Source organism: Aspergillus wentii, assembly GCF_001890725.1.
Source record: "Aspergillus wentii DTO 134E9 unplaced genomic scaffold ASPWEscaffold_2, whole genome shotgun sequence".
In the NCBI taxonomy this organism is placed as follows: Eukaryota; Fungi; Ascomycota; class Eurotiomycetes; order Eurotiales; family Aspergillaceae; genus Aspergillus; species Aspergillus wentii.
Genome location: NW_024467833.1, coordinates 3,590,126 through 3,608,560, shown reverse-complemented (window position 1 = coordinate 3,608,560; position 18,435 = coordinate 3,590,126). Strand labels below are relative to the sequence as shown.

Sequence of the window (18,435 nt, the reverse complement as noted above, 5' to 3'; positions counted from 1 at the left end):
AGAGAGGGAAGGATAAGATGGAAAGATTGGGGGGGGAGGGAAGAAGAAAAAAGGGAGAGAAAGAGAAGAAAAAGAAAAGGAAGAGAAGAAGCGGACGAGAAGAAGTTGAGGAGGAGAGGAAATGAGGGGGCCGTATTGGGCTTAGCGGTATGGTAATGATACGGTTCCTGAATACGAGGTGGAAATATCAAATCAAATAAACCGGTTGGATATCAATTTTGAATGTCAATTTGAATATGAATATGAATATGAATATGAAGAATATACGAGTTACAGAATACGAGTAGAAGAAAGAATAGAAGAGATTCTAAGATCAAACAATGTGATTGATGCAGCTGTGATGCAGGCTGCATTTTGTATCCCGAAATGCAGCTCTCCTTTTTTTCTCGCTCGTGTGATGCATCACTACATATCAATAGTCCAGCTGCAGTCACTCGTCAATATTATTTGCATTTTGGTTCCTTTTACTTTCATATCGTCTTCGGGGATCGATCCGTTCCGATGCGTTTTATCGACCCTTAAACCCTGGATCCGTTGTTTCGAACCTGTCAGAAGAACGCTGGATGGATAGTCATTAATATGTGATATTAATCTATCCGTTTTCTCCACGACGTTCAGACCCTTATATCCTCGTTTCAGGGATGACTCCATCTGACTCCCTCCATCCTGGTATTTTTTTTTCTTCCTTTCTCTTCCGAAGTGCCTCCGTTCACTCCGCTGAATCCGTTGAATCCGTTCTTCAGCAATAGAAAGTGGAGAGCTTTCGGTTTCATCGTCCCCTAGTTCGCGCCGCTCCACCGTCCCAGGCTTAGGAGGCAAAACCACGACTATTTACCAGACTAGTACTAAGAATAGCTTCGTGATCTACTCTTTTTCTTGCCAGTTAAACGACTGCACCGAGATTCGATGATGAAGCTTTCTCCTTTGGCGGGGAATCGCTCTGCGTTGACGTACGCTTGCCTCGTCTGGCGTCGTACTAGATGATTTTTCTTTCGATCCAGTCTGCAGGAGCTTTCTCTGCTTTTGTTTCTATTCTTCACTGCGTCCCAAAAAGTACAATTCGTCCGTTGTGCATTTCAATTCCATCCGACTTTCATTTTTGTGATTCAATAATCCGGTGATTCGTCTCCTGGTCATGAAACAATCAATGCGCTTTGCAGCATGACTTTGGCCACTTCTCTCGATGCCTCGTTCAAACCATCTCCCAGTCGTGTTCGTACCAGCAACTGGGCTGATGTGAGTTAATTTATATTTTATCCTTCATCCTACATGTGTAACTGACTGTTCAGGGCCTCCGAGGTATCGCCGCCGTCTTTGTTGTAGCCAGTCATACCACTCTGTGTTTCGCCAGATACGTCGTTCCTCCGTCGTTCAGTGAAACCGGTCATATTGCCCTCTTTCAACGTCCGTTCCTGCGCCTCGTGGGCCAGGGTCAAAGCTTTGTGGCGATATTCTTTATTCTCCTCGGCTTCGTCAACTCGCTCAAAGCCGTTCAGCTCGCTCGCACCGGTGCCGTGCATGATGCTCTGGCCTCCTTGGCCACCAGTGCATTCCGTCGTACCGGACGACTAGTTTTCCCTGCGGCTCTCGTCACCGTCATCGTTTGGTTCTTTTGCCAATTGGGGGCGTTTCAGGTAGCGTTGAAGGTTGATGCCTTTTGGTTGCAAACCACGAGTCCTCGGCCTAGTCGGTCGTGGGGAGCAGCTGTAGCGGATCTTCTCCGTCAGCTTTTCTCCACCTGGATCTATGGCGATAATGCATATGACCAGCCTCAGTGGGCGCTCGTTTATCTCTTCAAGGGCTCGTTATACGTCTTTATGACCTTGCTGGCAACCGTTAATGCCACCCCGCGGTTCCGACTCTTCACCGAGCTGGTCCTCTACATGTGGAGTTGGGCCATTGGAGATGGTATGTACTGTTTCATACCCGTCCAAAGCAAAGCTAATTTACCCAGGTATCGTTGGATTGAACGTCTTCGCTGGGATGATCATGGCCGAATTCTCATTTCATCCAATTTACAAATTCCCCCAGACCTCTCGACTTCCCTCGATTCTACCTTCCTGTCTCCTCATTCTGGGGTTGTACCTCTGCTCATTCCCAGACCAATTCTACGACCAAACTCCATGGTCTGCGCAACTGGCACATATCGGTGGCGCCATCATTCCTTCTAATGCCAGTATGGGCCGCTACTTCGCCGCATGGGGTGGCCAGATGGTCTGCCTGGCAGTATTCCTCTCGCCCTCTTTCCGTCGATTCTTTTCCCATCCCTCCTTTCTCTGGCTGGGAAGCATCAGCTACTCGTTGTATCTCCTGCATGGCCCACTAATGCGCTCCGTTATGACTTACATGCTTTACATCCCCGCCATTTTCACCTTTACCCCAGCCCTGCGCGAGGACGGTTCCCCCGATCCCGGTTCACTTATCCCCGACCCGAGCTTCGTGCGTTTATGTCTGTTCCTACCCGTCTTCTTTACATTCGTCTTGGCAGTCTCTAGGCTATGGACAGTCAAAGTTGAACCCCGATTAGGAGCGGCTTCGGATTCGTTCGAGAGGTTTGCTCGGACCTGGGGACGGGGGTATGTTCCTAGATCACCAAAGGTTGATCATGATACTTTACTTCCGATGGCGGTTAAGGAGTAGGAAATTGTATTTAATACCACATTATACCCAGAATATCAAAAGATAGTATATATAAACAAAAAGCAGCATTCATGAATGAATACTTCCCCTCCGAACCAACCTGACATCCATATTCTTCTGCCGAACAAACCAAGCATTAACCACCTCCCACTCAGCCTCCGGATTCACCAATTCGATCTATTTGCATTCCACGTCAGAAAATAAATCCAATATGACCTATCCAACCCAAGCCAATCCACAAAAAGGCAAGCAAGGCAAACTCACATGATAATCCAAAACCAACGCCGGAACCAACTTGTAAATCTCCAACAAACTAATATTCTTCCCAATACACGTCCTCGCCCCACCCCCAAACGTAAGCGTTGCCCTCCCCATCTCGCGCCGTCGCGATCGAAACCCCCCCCCTCCCCCTCCCCGTCCGCCCGGAGCCATCTCTCCGGCCGAAACACGTCCACGTCGTCCCCGAATACGCGGTGCCGGTGCATAATCCACGGGTTCGCGCCGACGATTGTCCCCGGCTGTAGAAAGACCCCGTTCGGTAATGTCAGCCCTTCGCGGGGGACGATTCGTTCGAGGGGGAGTCCGACGGCGGGGTGGAGACGGAATGATTCCTTGATGACGGCGTCGAGGTAGGGGAGGCTTTCCTGGCTTTGTTTCCAGGATACAGGGGTGGTGATTTTGCCGGTTTCCAGGGCGTGGGTGAGTTCGTTGTGTAGGGTTGTGTGGACGCGTGGGTTCTTAAGTGTGTAGTATAGTATCGCGCGTAGAGAGATGGCAGTTGTATCAGAGCCGGCGTTTATGTTACTCACTGTATAGGAGAAGACTTGTGCGTCATCGACGATATCTGGGTATTCGGTTTTTGCTTCGAGGAAGCGGGCTAGGAAGTCTTTTGTCTGTCGCTGTGGTGAGGTATCGGTATTTTTATTCTCGAGTCGTTCGTTGAGTCGAGCTCGAGCGAATCGAGCCACGGCCGTTGTTGAACCGCCTTGGAGGGGTTGTTTGAGGGGGTTTTTGATGAAGATGTAATCCAGCCATGGCATTTGGCCGATCTATCAACTACATGTTAGCATGGACTGGTTGAAGTGGTTCCTGATTGATGGTGATGATACTACCTTGCCCGCATAATCAAGCGTCTTCTCCAATGCAGCGATAATCCCCTCAACATCACGACCGTGTTCGAGGAATCCAAGGGGTTTGCTAAACGTCAATTCCCCAATGACATCAAATGCATCTTTCATTTCTACTTTAGCTAAAGCATCTATCAGAAGAATAGTCAGCAGGGAAACTTACAATACTGCAACCACGTCGCAATATCACACACTTTCCCATCATCTGCAAACTCATCTAGTCTGCGGAAGAGAGACTGGATCGTGTTATCGACAAAGGGTTCAAACTCTGTCAGTGTACTCATGGAATACGCAGAGGAAACTGGCCGTTTGATGGCTGCGTGAAAGTCCTCGTCGAGGGTTGTGAAGAGCGTCTGTGTTGGTTTGCCTTTGGAAAGTTGTTGCTGTACTTTATAGAAGTTTGTCTTACACACCCATCAGCATATAAGCAATGACATATCGGATAGCCATATAGATAAATATATATAAAGAAAAAGATATAAACCTTTCTAAACCCACTCTTAATCCCATAAATCACCCTCACAGCATCCAAATTCCACACACTGACCACATTCGGCCCCAACCTTACATACTCTCCATACTGTTCATGCAACTTATAAAGTGTCACATCGTGTCTTCCCCGGGCGACATCGAGAAAGCGCCAGATATTTGAGAATTTGGCGCACAGAGGACCGGGGATGGAGGATGTGCCTGGGGTGAGGTAGTTGCGGGTTAGGTGGAGGATTATACATGCCACGATGAGGGTGGGGACGTGGTGGGCTATGAGGGTGAGGGTTTCTGTGAGGATGGGCATGGTGTTCTGGTTTGGGTTTTGTTGTCTTTCTTTTGTTGGAAATAAGGTGGGGTGAGTATGTATGTAGTATGTAGTATGTAGGTAGTATATGCATGGAGGTTACGCATTTATATGCAATGTGGCATGCTGGGATCTCAGATGAATAGCCATGATATGCAAAAATATAGCCGATATGCTGGATTTTGCCTTCATAATATGAACATTGTATTCACCGGTAGTTGATCTACTCAAGGCCTTGCATTGCCGGACGGAATTGCCTCCGCGGTCACGGGGAAGAAGCATGATGGAAATGTTATATAGAAGAACTTTCAAGTATTTATTCAGTGTTAAAGAATAAATGTATACGTGAGAATGTAGTTTCTCTAATCTAATGACATCTAAAACGTTGCTAATACAGGCCCATGAACCCCGGGTAAGTCATGACAATCACGATAGAATGGCATAGTCCTATCCCGCATAATGCAGGAAGGCTGTAATAATAGATGGATAGATGGGATGTCACCCTGTGCATATCACCATCTCACTGACTCCGTATGATATTGCATATCTCCTACCTGTCTCCCAGTCTGTCTCCAGCTGTATCCTCCGATATTCTCCTATCATACCATATCATGCCTTCTCCCCCGTCGCATAACGCCGTGTCCAATCCCTCGCAATCTCTTCATACCGCGCGTTATCATTCTTGTACTGCTCTGCAATCCGCCCCTCAACTGCATCATCCGGCATCGGCTCTTTCAACAGCTGTCGCGCAAACTCCAACACGGCCGAGATCCGCGAACTGGGCTTCCACTCATCGGGCTTCAACATGCCCAAACACATGCTCCCCTTCTCATCATTGGTGACATTAGGATGGTAGATTTTTGTTCCGAAAGAGACGGTGGGTGGTTTGAATGGGTATTCGGTGGGGAGCTTGAGTTTGACTAGGAAGATGCCTTGCTATAGGGTGTTAGTTTTTCATTTCCCACGGCAGTATCTTCGATTGTTATCTGTTAACATACGTGGTATGGAGATCCTTCAGGCCCTTCCATGTAGACTTTCCAATCGTACAGGTTTGACTCATCCACCAGCTCGACGGTGATGCCTGCCGGAGGGGTTTCCATGAGCTCTGCCAGCTCCTGCGAAATCAGTTAGTCCCAACTAGACGATATAGCTTTCTGCATGCTCAACTACATACCTTGGCTATGCGCTTCTGACTACCCATTGTGATGTGATTGTTGGAAGAAGAAAGCAAGTGCGGGGAAGAGTTCAGAAACGACCGTTGCAATGGATTGACGGTTGCAGAAGGAATAAGGAATTCGACGTGCGATAAAAGATGGATGTAAGCGAATAAATAGAGATACTCCAGGCAGCTGTCTGGATTGAGGCTGAGTAGACTGACTGATGAATGATGGTGAATGAAGACCCAGAGTCCAGCCTTCTCCAGCGGGGCGTAACGGTAGCGGGGCCCGAATTGGCGACGTCAGACTTGAGCCATTCAAGGCAAGAGAAGCAGTGCTTAGAATCAGCATTTATGCAGTCTATTATTTGACGGTTCTATTTATATACGAGAGGAAGTACTACGCTGCAATGCAAATATCAATTATTAATCCACTTTTAATGGAAACTTTTTAACTGCAACTGATTATTCCCTTTGCAGAATCACCATCAACCCCATTATCCCGAGTAGCACTGTCTTTAGCCACGGGTGTTCGCTGAGCATGATGGTCACATATCCAACCATAGGAATATATCCTCGCACACTACCGACAATATCATCCTGGCGACTCAGATGGTCCTGGTTTCTCGCGTACAGCTCGGTGTCATCGGCGATGTTGTTGTCTCCCTTAGTGAGAAGCATGTTGTTGGGTGTAGCGGACCTAATATCCATCAGTAACGGTCTAGATATGAAAAAAGCAATATAGAACATACGCAGCAATCTCCTTGACCTTCTTCGAAGAGCCCTTTCCTTGCACCTCGGGGAACGTTCTCACAACGCGGTGCACAATGGGAATATCCTTGCCCTGAACATTGTAAACCACCACTTCTCCCACTTCAGCTCTTGGGCTGCGATTCCACAAGAATAATAGATCCCCTCTCTGGAAGGCCGGCTCCATGGACCCAGACAGGACAACCACAATGGGCGACGACGAGGCTGTGAACACGGAGAGGCCCTTCCAGAGCATAAACGCCGTGGAGAGGACGAGGGCAAAGTTCAAGACCTGAGCGAGCGATTGTCGCGTATTCGACAGGTTTGACGAGAGGAACGACAGCATGTTGGCTGTTGGTTGGTGTTCAATTCGGGGGACTGGTGAGGGTCGGATGTTTTGCGGAGGTATTCCGTAAGGACGGTGGTAGTTTGAGGGCAGTTGAAATGTAGATAAAATCTCGCTGGTTTACAGATGCCTGCAATCGAGAAAATGCCTTCAGTCGCGATCAGCTGCTGAGCTGAGGAGGTGTTGGGGAGTTGGAGATGCGGAGAGGTGGCCTTGCTGGACTGTGTTTATTCGGCAGAAAAGCGGCGGAACATTAATAGTGTCAGACAAACAGCAGCAATTATTACATACTGTCGAACATTTTTAATTATTGCTTGGTCTATTATCTATGATGTTATTGTTGGCTATTTATACATTGCTTTATGGGGGATTGCAAGAATTGGGAATTTCGCTCTATATATTTCTACAATGCAGCTGTAGATGCCGCATTATGAGCATCATCCTCCCAAAACTTCCGCTGCTTTTCTCGCCCAAAAATAAGACCTGTCAAATCAAAAGGGTCAAAGAGAGTCAGGATGAAAGGCCGCTTGTCCTCATAGCCAGGTCCCTCAATTTCCGTCACGCCATCTGTCGCAAGATAGATCTTGTTGGAGCGAGGAAGACACTGCATGGGATGGAGCACATTGAGCAGGACAGTATTGCTGAACATGACAGCCGTCTCAAAGACCCAAAAGAACCATTCGTCTTTCAGAATAGGACTGATGTCTTTGACATTGCTGGCATTCAGACTGGCCGCGGTAAAGTACTCCACCGTCCGATAGATTGTGCGAATGGTGATGAGAGTGCAGCTGCAGTAGAGCACATACAAAGCCCGTTTGACCTTGTGGTTCAGCACACCTCCTCGAGAGCAGTTGTAGTAGAACTTGGATGCCAATGCGACAAATCCCACCATCAGCGCAATCTGCAGGATCAGGGCAGCTTTTAGCAGCGCTTTGCCTGTGTCTTGGCTGCTCTGTGGGTTGCTTGTGTTGGCTACCAGCGCAGCCCCGTTGGCAGTGATGACTTCGATGACGACGCCTAGGGCGATGAAGGTTGTGAATACTCGTCCTGGATGGATGGGCGAGTGATAGGGGATGTAGTAGAGGATACGACCGAGAGTGAAGAAGTTGGCACCTTCATAGACGGGACTGAAGATGTTAGACAACAGTATTCTTTATGGAATAGGGAGTAACATACGGTCCAGCTAGCAGGAGAACAGTGCTCGAGATATAAACAGCCAAGTTGCCCCATTGTCCAAAAGCCCCAATGGTGCGCATCACAAATCCAGCCGTGAAGAGAAGAGCAGACCATGGCAAAAGGCCAGTCACTTTCCATGATTTGTATTTGCTGGTGAGGTTAGATGAAGAGAATCGGAATATGCGATGGTCCAACTTACTGGCATTGATAAAAGTGCATGAAACCAGATGTGGCAAAGAGAATTGCAAAGGCAATGGGGGCGCCTTTATTTGGCGCATAATACCAGAGACTGTCTGGTTCTGTTGACGTTAGTCGGACTGAATGATATAGGGTTGTATAGATAGCTCACGGTATGGTGATCTTGCTTCCAGCATGATGAATAGATATCGACTAAATGTAAGTTAATAGAATTATCGATAGTCAGTTTGATAGACAAGGTAGATGATTTGAATCCATCTTGGATTGAGCCGTTTATATAGCCTCAACACCATGATTGTTGTAGATGTCAGACTGTAGCGAAAACGAGCATCCTAATTGGGATAGTAAGATGGTTCCATGGATTGCTTAGAGTAGGAATATTCCATAGAATATTCGATCGAATAACCTTTGATCTGCAGTGGTAATCTCCAAGGCGCAGCTCGTATTGAGAGTACAGCACTGCCATTCATAGCGAATACGAGCATTCTTTGCATTCTAGTCAACAATCCAATTAAACAGACAATGCTATTTAACAGACAATCCAGATAATTAACAGAGAATAAAAAGATAATTCAATTAACTCAACTACTCCATAATTAAAATTACTTGTAGATATTAGGTAGGCCATCATTACCCGATTAGGAATCACCCCGGCAACACGATGGCCCGATTAGGCAAGGGCAACAGAAACGGCAACCTCCATCACGTTTTGGTCTCCAACGGTGCGTTGTTCCTCGACAGAAACCTTCCGTTGCATCATTAATCTTCATCAGCCCACTTTCCCCTGCGTCGTTATTCGCTGCTGCATGGAGACCACGCTGTCGCCGCCATCATGAATCCGGCTTCGAAATCCCCCCAGGCCCAGGCATCCCTGTTCCAGGTCTTTCTCCGCCTCCGTCCGCCGATGACCCAGCACCAAGATGCACAAGCGGAACGTTGTCTAGCCGTCGAGCCTCCTGAGCCCGTGGAACCCGTGGGTGAGAATGTTGAACAGCTTCCCGTCGCGGTGCCCACCCATATAATCTTGCAACCTCCAAGCGATGCCAGAAAACGTGCCGTTGAGAAATTCGGGTTTACCAAGGTGTTTGAGGAGGCATGCTCTCAGCTCGATGTCTTCCAAGATACGGGCATGGAATCGTTGGTCAGGGGTGTCTTGTTGGAAAGTAGAGATGGACTAGTCGCTACACTGGGCGTGACGGGGAGTGGAAAGGTGAACAGTTTGGATAGGAGCAAGACAGGGACAGAAGGCTAATATCTGTCGGATACAGAGTCACACCATTCTAGGATCCAAGTCGCAGCGAGGCCTGACCCAGATGGGCCTCGACGTTATCTTCAAGTCCTTGGAACCCACCATCAAGCCCCCCGACAATTCGATCAACCCTCTTCTGTTGTCTTCCCTGTCAGCCGCGGACACCTCTGAAGCACAATTGTTCACAGCACAGACCTTCCTAGAAGCTGTCTATGGTGAACCGAATGCCGGCAGGAACTCCAGAGCCCAAACCCCCATGAGCTCCTCCAGAGCCAATACTCCCATGACGGTATGGAGCCCTTTCCCCCCAAACCCGTTGCAAGAAACTCCATATGCGCGCCCGTATACACCCAGTCGCTGTGTCCCTATCAGCATGGGGTCGGTGCCCCCCATGAGGCAACATATGAAATCCCCCAAGACTCCAGATCGAATCCCTCGTCTGAGTACAAAGACTACTAGTCCCTTTGCACCTCTTTCTCACTCCCATCCCAACACACTGGGATCAAGATATGCTAAACCTCGACTTTTATTTTTAAAGGAACCGACCCCCGCCTTGATCTTCCCTCGTCGTCATATGCCCCAGCGGCCCAGCGTGTTGCCCCGATTGCCCGATGTCAGTCATCTGACCCTCGAATTGAGCCCGCACTCCGAGTATGTAGTACTTGTGTCCATGTACGAAGTCTACAATGACCGTATTTTCGATCTTTTGTCACCCGCTGTCCAGCCTGGTCAAGGAAGTACCGCGTCCCGTCAACCTGCAAACGGCCAAAAAGATCGACGAAGACCCCTTATGTTCAAGCCTACCGAAGGTTCCCCCGACAGAAAGGTAGTTGCAGGGCTGCGGAAGATTGCCTGCAGTACTTATGAGGAAGCGCTGGCAATCCTTGATGTAGGACTTACCGAACGCAAAGTGACCGGAACTGGCGCAAACAGTGTCAGCTCCCGAAGTCACGGCTTCTTTTGCCTTGAGGTCAAGAGAAGGATGCGGAACAAGAAGAATGGCGAAGTGACCTGGATCGGAAACACTCTCACTGTCGCAGATCTTGCGGGCTCTGAGCGAGCCAGAACCGCAAAGACAGCCGGCTCGACTCTGGCAGAAGCTGGTAAAATTAACGAAAGTCTGATGTATTTGGGACAATGCCTGCAGATGCAAAGCAACATCCAAGATGGAAACAAGAGCGCTCTTGTTCCATTCAGGCAATGCAAGCTTACAGAACTCTTGTTCTCTAACTCCTATCCACCAGCGAACTCGACTTCTCACAACCGCCATCCTCAAAAAGCTATCATGATCGTCACAGCAGACCCTCTGGGAGACTACAACGCTACATCGCAGATCTTGCGCTACTCTGCCCTGGCCCGAGAAGTCACTGTTCCTCGCGTCCCTTCTACAGCCGAATCAATTTTGTCTGGCTCCTTGGGATCTTGCAGGGACCGCAACAGTGGACGCCACTCAGCAGATCTGGCCTTGAACGAAGAGCTCGAAAATGCTGCCGCTGAAATCACACGCCTGTCAAACGAAAATGAAAGTCTATCCGTCAAACTCGCCGAAGAAGAAATCTTACGAGGAGAGCTCGAGATCAAACTGAAGGCAAGTGAAGAGAATTGCCTCATGATCGAGCAAGAGGTGCGAGAAGAATGCTGGGCAGAGATGGATGAAAGAATGGAAGAAGAGAGGAAGAGATGGCAGAGGGCATGGGATGAACAAGTGAGTAACTCTGCAGGTGTCTGCTCTTGAACTACCGCTAACATGCCCCCAGACTGGTCGCAATGATGAACACCTTGATAAGAAGATCGAAGTACTTTCCCGAGGCTTTCAAAGTGAGTGTATCCAATAACCCAGTAGCCTAACTAGGATAATGGCTAACTACGATTTCTCCCAAGTTTGTGAAGACCCAGAGCTATCCCCAGATGACCGAGTTGAAGAACTTGAATTTGAGAATGACCAACTTCGCAGCAAAATTGCTGCCCTTGAGCGTGAATTGCAATGCCGATCTCCCACTAAAAAGTCCAAGTCCAAGAACGTTCTCGAGCCATCTCACAACTCCAATCTCCTTGGCCGTGAAAGTGATGTGGAGAATGCCCTTCGCCGTATGGATGGAATAAAACTGGCCGATAGCATGTTCGCGACCACACCAAGCAGCTCCCCTGGCAAGAAGCAGAGGAAGATGGCAACCCGAAAATGGGATCTGGCCCCTGAAGATGAGATATAAACAGTCTTCGGAAGGAGCTTTCATGACTTTCATGATTTTGTACTTTTAACCTGTACAGGATACCTTTTTTTTATGGGTCTTTTTTCATTCTATGTACTGATATTTACTGGGGGGACAGCGAACCAGGCGTTTTGAAAGATTTCTTCATTTGTGAACATTATTACTATCATAATTATTGGATTCCATGTTATTATCCATGTACATGTATCTTCTAAAAATATCTTGCATCTCACATGTAATCCAGTCTGAGTGCCAATTCCCAACGCCTGCAAAGAACCATCCCAGGATATAGTACAGTCAAAACAACATTCCAACAGCTGCTGGCTAAGTTTCCATTGGATCGGGATCACCGACAATTTCACTTTCCTGTGCAGTTCCATTGGCCTCCGGCTGCTCGGTTTCTTCGCCTTCTTTGAAATCCTCCATTTCCACCTCACCCTCTCCTTCCTCGTCGCCCTCTTCTCCATGTCCTTCGTGTTCACCCTCATCATCAATTTCATCTCCTTCTTCCACTTCCATGTCCCCTTCCTCCCCTTCGCCTTCTTCGCCTTCGTCTTCCATCACAGTTTCGCCCTCTCCTTCACCAACATCAATTTCCCCTTCTCTGTCTTCATCACCCTGCCCTTCCCCTTCAGCTTCATCCCCTCCTTCCCCATCAGCGCTAGCCGCGGCAGACATTCCTGATCCCGGACTCCCGTTTAGATTAGGAAACATCAATGCCTTCCGTTCAGCAGCGAGTTTGGACAGCTTCTCATCATCGATTTCACTCAGCTCGCTCTCATCATCGGCACTGTCGTGAAGGCTATTCGGGATATCACTCTGCTGGCCCGAGGTTGGATCTTCGACTCCTCCCCGGAGAAGGTTTTCCTTAGCGGGGTGGGGCGCGGATGTTACGGCCGTAGTGGATGGTTGCGATGGTTCGCCGTCTGCGGGGGCTGTTGTCTTTGTTGTCAGCGCGCGTACAGTGAGTTTTCGGGTGACGATTGTTTCGGCGCGTTTTTGGATGTCCCTTCGGGCGATGCCCTTTGTGCGGCCGCGAGGAGCAGGTGCTTCCGACGGGGGCGCGGAGGTTGGGGGTGTGATGGCGGTGTCGGCGGCTCCGTCGTTGGCCATGAGGAGATGGTCGACTTTCATCTTTTCCTTGTTTTCTTCATTGGCTACCTCCATCAGTTGGGGTGCGTTGATCTCGTAGAGCCGGGAATAGAGGTCGGCGATGAGGTCTTCGAGGAGGGCAACTTTCATGAGATTGTTGTTTAGCTTTTTAAGCTCGACGGCTTCGCGTAGGAGTTCTAGAAGAGTCGAGCTTTGCGGAGCTAGCTCGGGCAGGTTTTCGAGACGAGCTGTGTTTGCAACGAATTCTTCCCAGCCGAGTGGTCGGAACACACTTTCTTCATGTCCTTCGGTGATGCTGCCGGCTCTCCTGATGACCTTTGCGTAGGTGAGACATATATCCTCCCAGAGTTTGGTGTGATTGATGAAGTCGCCCTGCTTCTTTCTCACTCGCCGTAGCAGCTGATCAAGGTTTGCACGGTCATCAAGTTGATCAAGCAGACCAACGAAGAAGTAAACATATCGTGTAGTGTACACGAAGTGCCTACCAGGACGCTCATATTCAGGTTTCCAGACTTGAATAGTCATGGTCTTCGTGAATATCTGCTGCGTAAGCTCATTCTTGGCCGTTGCGGCAACCGACGCATCCTTTTTGTCATCGTAGATGATATGGGCAGCCTGCCACAACCGTAAGCCAAATGAGATTAACAAAGTTAAAAATATGTGTGCTTACCCTAGAAGCCATGCGATGGTGCCAGTTGGATTTGTCGCCATTCTTCAGCTTGCGAAGAACCTCAAGTATATAAGACTGCCATCCAGCCTTGTCCTCAGGAGGCTGGACTTTTCGAGCCCAAGGTGTTGCCAGGAGAGTCTTGCTCCCTTCAGCGGGCTGCTAGGAGATCAGCAAAGCGCACTTTGATGTTGATAGAATCAAGGAACTAACTTACCGTTAGCGTATCCCGGTGGACAAGCTTGTGGATAATCGATACAAGCTTGTAGTGAGGTTCGAAGATAGGATCCGAACGCGAATCTTTGCGCTGAGGAAGCGTGTCGATGGAATCAAGCAGAGCATCCAGGACATCATCAATACTAATACGCTTCGCGCTTCCTCTCACGCTCTCATCACAGCTGAACATCTTCCAAAGGCATTTGCACAGCATGTAATGGTTCCTTAAATGCAGTTAGCTTCCATGTTATTTTACCAGAGTAAGCATACTTACATCCAATTCTTGGGTTTGTCAACGATTGCCCGCTTAAGGAGATGGCTCGCGAAGCTCCAGACAGAATACAGTTTCATTTCCCTGAAGGGCTGCCCCTTGTACATCTCCTGGCTCTCCTCGTTGCTGTAATGACGAGCAAAGTCGACAAGACTGAACGCTCCCATAGAAAACGGCTCTCGTGAAGACGTGTATAGACGGTTTCCGAAATCGGTGTAGAGATCAGACATAAGCTCCCTGGTTTCGAGTGTTGGCTCTGCAGTTCTGATTGCTGTTGAGACAGCCATGGCGTAGCAGTGGATTGCATTTCGTTGCCATACAACCAGCTCTGTGCGATTGTTGTTGATTTTGTCTGCATTCCATGTGATGTCTTCCTCCAGCTTCGAGTCATAGGTCTGTGCGAGCCGATACCAAGACTCCCATCTTCCTGTTCCATGCTCCAGATCCTGCCGGAAGTAAGTGATGGCTTCATCAAGATCAGTGGTTGGAAGAGGGTTAAGACGCTTTTGAGAACGGAACTTTGTCAAAGAAGCATGGCCAAGCAGGAAATACCACCCTTTCTGGGCAATTTCAGCATTTTCGGTGGGCAAAGGTATCAGTGGAAGGTCTTCCACTCCTCGAACAGCACGAACAAGATTTGACGGGTTTATTGGCGACTTCAAATAAGTCGATATGATGCGCTTGTTGAAAGAAAGTGGAGGAGATGATTTTGTCGTGCCGATCGCATGTTGCATCCTATCAACCGTGGATTTCAACTCCGATTTCGATAGGTCTTTGATGCTTAATTTCTTCGCCTGACACATGATTAAATCGATCATCATGACGGCTGTAGGACGATCTAATTTCTCCGCCCAGGTGCCATGCTCAGCTAGGCCACCAGCAGGAGCCAGTTTGATACCATGAAGGTCATATAGAACTTGGCAGATATCCGGCTCGTAGTCTTCTTTGTCTTCCAGATCAAGCAATTCAGACTTCATAAGCTTGAGAAACTGCCTCTGAGATCGTCTGCACATTGATCGAACACCCAAAGCATTATGCACAGAGCGTAGATATTGGATGCGGTCTTCAAGTGGAGTATCAAAAAGTTCCCTGTTCTGCGAGATGGCTTCTCTGAAAAGAGTAAACTGCAAAATCCAGCAGCGGACCTGCGCATCGCGCAATTTTTCTTTGAATGATTCTAGCGATCTTGCCATCAGGATACGGAGCTCAGGACCAGGGATTTGACCAACACGAATGGAGTCCTCAAACAGCGCAAAACTATGAAGAAGCTTTGATAATAGAGCAACTGCAGACATCGAGGACTTCAAATGATCTAGGTCAAAACAATCGTATGCCTTGTCAGATTCGCTTAGAACAAGTGGCACGACTTTGCTCAAAATACCATCCACCGACTTCAGCCACCGGAGCATTGCGGCTTGGCGATGTTCAGCCGTTTCTTCGAGATGAGACGCACTCCAGAGTTCTTTTACTATAGCTTCTATAATTCGGAGATAGCAAGAGACGACTTTGGGTTGATAGTCAATTGCCTTGTATGCATCCAAAAGTCTTCGCCACAAGAAGAGACGCAACGTAGCGTCTCCCTGATCCAAGAAGGAACCCATTTCGTGAACTTGGGATTCTGAACGAGTGGAAGCATGCTCAGTCGATGGTTCTTCGATATATTCAACAGACGAAGGCTCAAGAATTGGCTCGATTGTTTCAATGAGATCCACAGGGTCTTTGGATTCGGGACTGAAGATTTTCAAAAAGAAATCCATTGATTTCAATTTCGAGATCTCTTGGTCAATAGCCCCAGCTGACAATTCAGGCATGATGGCATTGTTTATTAAGGTCACTGCTGGATTGTCGAGGCGGCTGAGAACGTGTTTGAGATCTTGAAGACAAAGCAGTATGTGTTCTCGCTGGACATCTGCAGCCATATTCGAGTGGAAAGTAGATGCCCATAGATGCCGGAGGGCAAGGTTGTTTTGACACCCTGCTGCAGGGCCATGATCTATAAAATGGTTCAACGACGTTCGTGCTAGCATACTCCATCTCTCTAGACGATCCCACTGCAAAACTCTTGTCGCTCGGTCAATCTCGCTGTTGGGGTTGTTGATAAGGGCGTATACATCAAGGTGAAGTTCAAAGATCGCTTGTATCATCTCTAAGCCCGAATAATCACACAGTGTGTATTCAAATGAACTATCAGGATCATGGGAAAGCACCCGACGTTCAAGACTTGTGACTTGTTCACACATCTGATTATAGATATGTTCGTCTTCCCGCAGCAGAACCTGTACTACTGTCTCTTTCAATGCATCTGGCCATTGCAATGTGACATATGTCGACTTCGTGACAGGCCAGCTGGTTTCGTCAAGCGCAACACCATCCATGAAATGCTTTCCATACTCTGACATCAGGAGACCCCTAAGCCAGGCAAAAACCACTTCATGCATGTGGAACCATCCATCATTGACAGATTTCTGAAGCATGAACAATTCCTCGCCCCCGGAAAGGGTTTTGTCGATGCCCAGTTTCCGAGTTGATTTTTTTGAGTGCTCTAGGAAAATAGCTAACCCAGATTTGCTCATACCCCGAAGGTCTTGGAGTGTCGAGAAATTGTCACCTTGCAGCATAGCCTGGGCCTTTCCTTCATCCCAACTACTGACAGCGTTCCTAAGATCTTGAAATAGCACGGCCTCAGTGCTTGTAGAAGAGCTTGCAGTTGACTCTGTGGAGTTTTTCCTATCTTTGATAGGATAAGTTGTTTTCAACTCATCAATTGTCCCCAATTCTTGAACTCCAACCTTGGATAGCAAAGATCCTACTGTGCCAAATAACCATTCGTCCGCATTAACGTATACCTCAAGTCGATCTTCGTAGTACTTCGTTTGGTCGAAGGCGATCTCATCGGTCTGCACTAAATTTTCCACATTTGAATCTCGAGCGCGAGTCCTTCTGCTCTTGGCTCTCATCCCCTCTGTATTTTCATCATTTGCAGCTGATGCAGAGGACCGTTTTCGGCAGCCAACCAGCGATGACTTTGAGTCTAGATCGTCACCATTCGCGGTTTCGTGCTCGTTGACAGCTTCAGGCAGCTGTGCCGATTGAACCTCCAAGGATTCCATGAGTTGTTTTTCTGCCCCTCGATCTATAGATGACTGATCATCTGGGATTATAGTTGAGTCGAGCTCCTGAGAATTTATCGTGACGTGGGGTGGATGGGCCGCTGAGCTTGGTTTTTCCTCTTCTGGAACATTGCCGTCTTTTTGTTCTAGGGATTGGTTCTTATCATCCTGGGCCTTTGATGATTCTCCATGCTTATGGTCTCCTTGAGTCGTTGTCGTAGTCGCTGCTAATTCCGGACTACTAGCTGGCAAAAGAAGGTTGATTGAAGCACCAGGAGCAATGTTAACTGCACTCTTTTCCTCATCAACGAGAGTCTGAACAATCGCTTTACCAACACCAAGCCATGTTGGATCAGCCGCCTTTATCACATGGGGAGCAGTATGCAGAGCGAGTGGGTTCTTGGTAGAATCGGCATTTTCCAGGTTTTCAGGCAAAGCCGGAAGATAGGGATAAGGGTCGGTTTGCTGTCTAAGGAATTTGAGCAAAGCTTTCTTTGGTTTTTTGAGCGGAACCTGAGAAACAGACAATCGATCATAGATTGACTGCAATGCATCTCGGAGACGATCCTCTGCAAATGTTTCCTCCAAGCCGAGTTGCTCTGCTCGTACCTCTAGACGGTTCTCATCATCAGCCAGAACGCTCTCCAAGCAGTATCGGACCAGCCGATAACTCTGCAGGGTACTGCTTAGTCTAGCGCTCTGTCTCCAGAGATTGAGGTCTGTATCATCACGCTCCAGAGCATCTGCAAAGGAAGCTAGAGCAGCGCTTGAACACTCGGTGATTTTCGCAGATGTGTCCTGAGCTGCATCGGATGTTTTACCAGTGCTCTGTAGAAAGGCTTGCAAGGAGTCCAACAGATATTGCCCATGATTCTTATAGGACAGGTATATGGTCTGCAGCAAAGTACTGGAAGTAGAATCGTTGATATCAAACTCCCCAAGGGTCTCTGCCGCGGAAACTGCAGTAGCTGCAGCTGCAGCTACATCACCTATTCCGGTAAATTGAGGCTCTGAATCCTGCAGCGTGGACCTTTTATAGTCGGAGATGGATTCGGGGTACTTAAAGATCTCCGAATTAAGCAGGGCATCATACGCCTCCGCCGCTTGAGGGTAAAACTGAGGCCCTTGAGAATGAAGCTTCAACGCATTTTGATAGAGCTTGAGAGCTTCTTCGATCTGGATTTCTTTGGTGTCATCGACCTCCTCTTCCACAGCCTCATCGGGTTCAATATTCAAAGCGACCCAGTTCGACATGATGCAGGGTCACTCGTCCAATAGCTTCACAAACTCAGATCGATATTTTTCCCCATTAAATATGCCGCATCCCAAACGACACGCACCCGTCTCTATGGATGACAACGGAGCCTTTTGAGCATGCCGTGGCGATGGAATAACGATAAAAGGATATACCGC

The 18,435-nt window shown here is 48.3% G+C and overlaps 7 protein-coding genes across 7 annotated transcripts; 2 read left to right on the top strand and 5 right to left on the bottom strand.

Annotated features, from left to right (window-relative positions):
* Nucleotides 1–1,161: 1,161 nt before the first annotated feature.
* Nucleotides 1,162–2,640, top strand: ASPWEDRAFT_169267 (uncharacterized protein; the record flags this gene model as incomplete). The annotated part of the gene is made up of 3 exons (XM_040830421.1): nt 1,162–1,236; nt 1,290–1,908; nt 1,955–2,640. The coding sequence occupies 3 exons, from the start codon at nt 1,162–1,164 to the stop codon at nt 2,638–2,640; spliced, it is 1,380 nt and encodes a 459-aa protein (XP_040693096.1).
* A 69-nt stretch (nt 2,641–2,709) lies between these two features.
* Nucleotides 2,710–4,560, bottom strand: ASPWEDRAFT_49414 (cytochrome P450; the record flags this gene model as incomplete). Its single annotated transcript, XM_040837279.1, has 6 exons — nt 2,710–2,817; nt 2,905–3,015; nt 3,090–3,689; nt 3,753–3,871; nt 3,931–4,171; nt 4,252–4,560. The coding sequence occupies 6 exons, from the start codon at nt 4,558–4,560 to the stop codon at nt 2,710–2,712; spliced, it is 1,488 nt and encodes a 495-aa protein (XP_040693095.1).
* Nucleotides 4,561–4,808: 248 nt separating this feature from the next.
* On the bottom strand, nt 4,809–5,939 carry ASPWEDRAFT_37201 (putative ubiquitin conjugating enzyme (UbcB)). Its single transcript, XM_040834628.1, has 3 exons — nt 5,735–5,939; nt 5,559–5,675; nt 4,809–5,496 (listed from the first exon to the last, which is right to left on the bottom strand). Exons 1-3 carry the CDS (start codon nt 5,759–5,761, stop codon nt 5,170–5,172), a joined length of 471 nt encoding a protein of 156 aa, XP_040693094.1. The 5' UTR covers nt 5,762–5,939; the 3' UTR covers nt 4,809–5,169.
* Nucleotides 5,822–7,013, bottom strand: sec11 (signal peptidase complex catalytic subunit SEC11). The gene is made up of 2 exons (XM_040834645.1): nt 6,469–7,013; nt 5,822–6,416 (listed from the first exon to the last, which is right to left on the bottom strand). Exons 1-2 carry the CDS (start codon nt 6,810–6,812, stop codon nt 6,182–6,184), a joined length of 579 nt encoding a protein of 192 aa, XP_040693093.1. The 5' UTR covers nt 6,813–7,013; the 3' UTR covers nt 5,822–6,181.
* Nucleotides 7,014–7,215: 202 nt separating this feature from the next.
* ASPWEDRAFT_49412 (putative RTA1 domain protein) lies at nt 7,216–8,362 on the bottom strand (the record flags this gene model as incomplete). Its single annotated transcript, XM_040837278.1, has 4 exons — nt 7,216–7,939; nt 7,989–8,138; nt 8,188–8,287; nt 8,338–8,362. The coding sequence occupies 4 exons, from the start codon at nt 8,360–8,362 to the stop codon at nt 7,216–7,218; spliced, it is 999 nt and encodes a 332-aa protein (XP_040693092.1).
* A 656-nt stretch (nt 8,363–9,018) lies between these two features.
* ASPWEDRAFT_25251 (kinesin family protein) lies at nt 9,019–11,645 on the top strand (the record flags this gene model as incomplete). Its single annotated transcript, XM_040832709.1, has 4 exons — nt 9,019–9,396; nt 9,455–11,140; nt 11,193–11,253; nt 11,317–11,645. 4 exons carry the CDS (start codon nt 9,019–9,021, stop codon nt 11,643–11,645), a joined length of 2,454 nt encoding a protein of 817 aa, XP_040693091.1.
* Nucleotides 11,646–11,969: 324 nt separating this feature from the next.
* On the bottom strand, nt 11,970–18,276 carry hir3 (putative transcriptional corepressor of histone genes (Hir3); the record flags this gene model as incomplete). Its single annotated transcript, XM_040827597.1, has 4 exons — nt 11,970–13,373; nt 13,429–13,584; nt 13,643–13,865; nt 13,916–18,276. 4 exons carry the CDS (start codon nt 18,274–18,276, stop codon nt 11,970–11,972), a joined length of 6,144 nt encoding a protein of 2,047 aa, XP_040693090.1.
* Nucleotides 18,277–18,435: the final 159 nt, after the last annotated feature.

Bases quoted from the DNA above. Each gene is read 5' to 3' on its own strand.
- sec11 (XM_040834645.1), bottom strand. From the start codon at position 6,812: ATGCTGTCGTTCCTCTCGTCAAACCTGTCGAATACGCGACAATCGCTC. The intron at 6,417-6,468 runs GTATGTTCTATA...GATGGATATTAG, and splicing joins AAGGTCAAGGAGATTGCTGC to GTCCGCTACACCCAACAACA.
- ASPWEDRAFT_37201 (XM_040834628.1), bottom strand. From the start codon at position 5,761: ATGGGTAGTCAGAAGCGCATAGCCAAG. The intron at 5,676-5,734 runs GTATGTAGTTGA...CTGATTTCGCAG, and splicing joins GTCAGAAGCGCATAGCCAAG to GAGCTGGCAGAGCTCATGGA. The intron at 5,497-5,558 runs GTATGTTAACAG...AACACCCTATAG, and splicing joins CTGAAGGATCTCCATACCAC to CAAGGCATCTTCCTAGTCAA.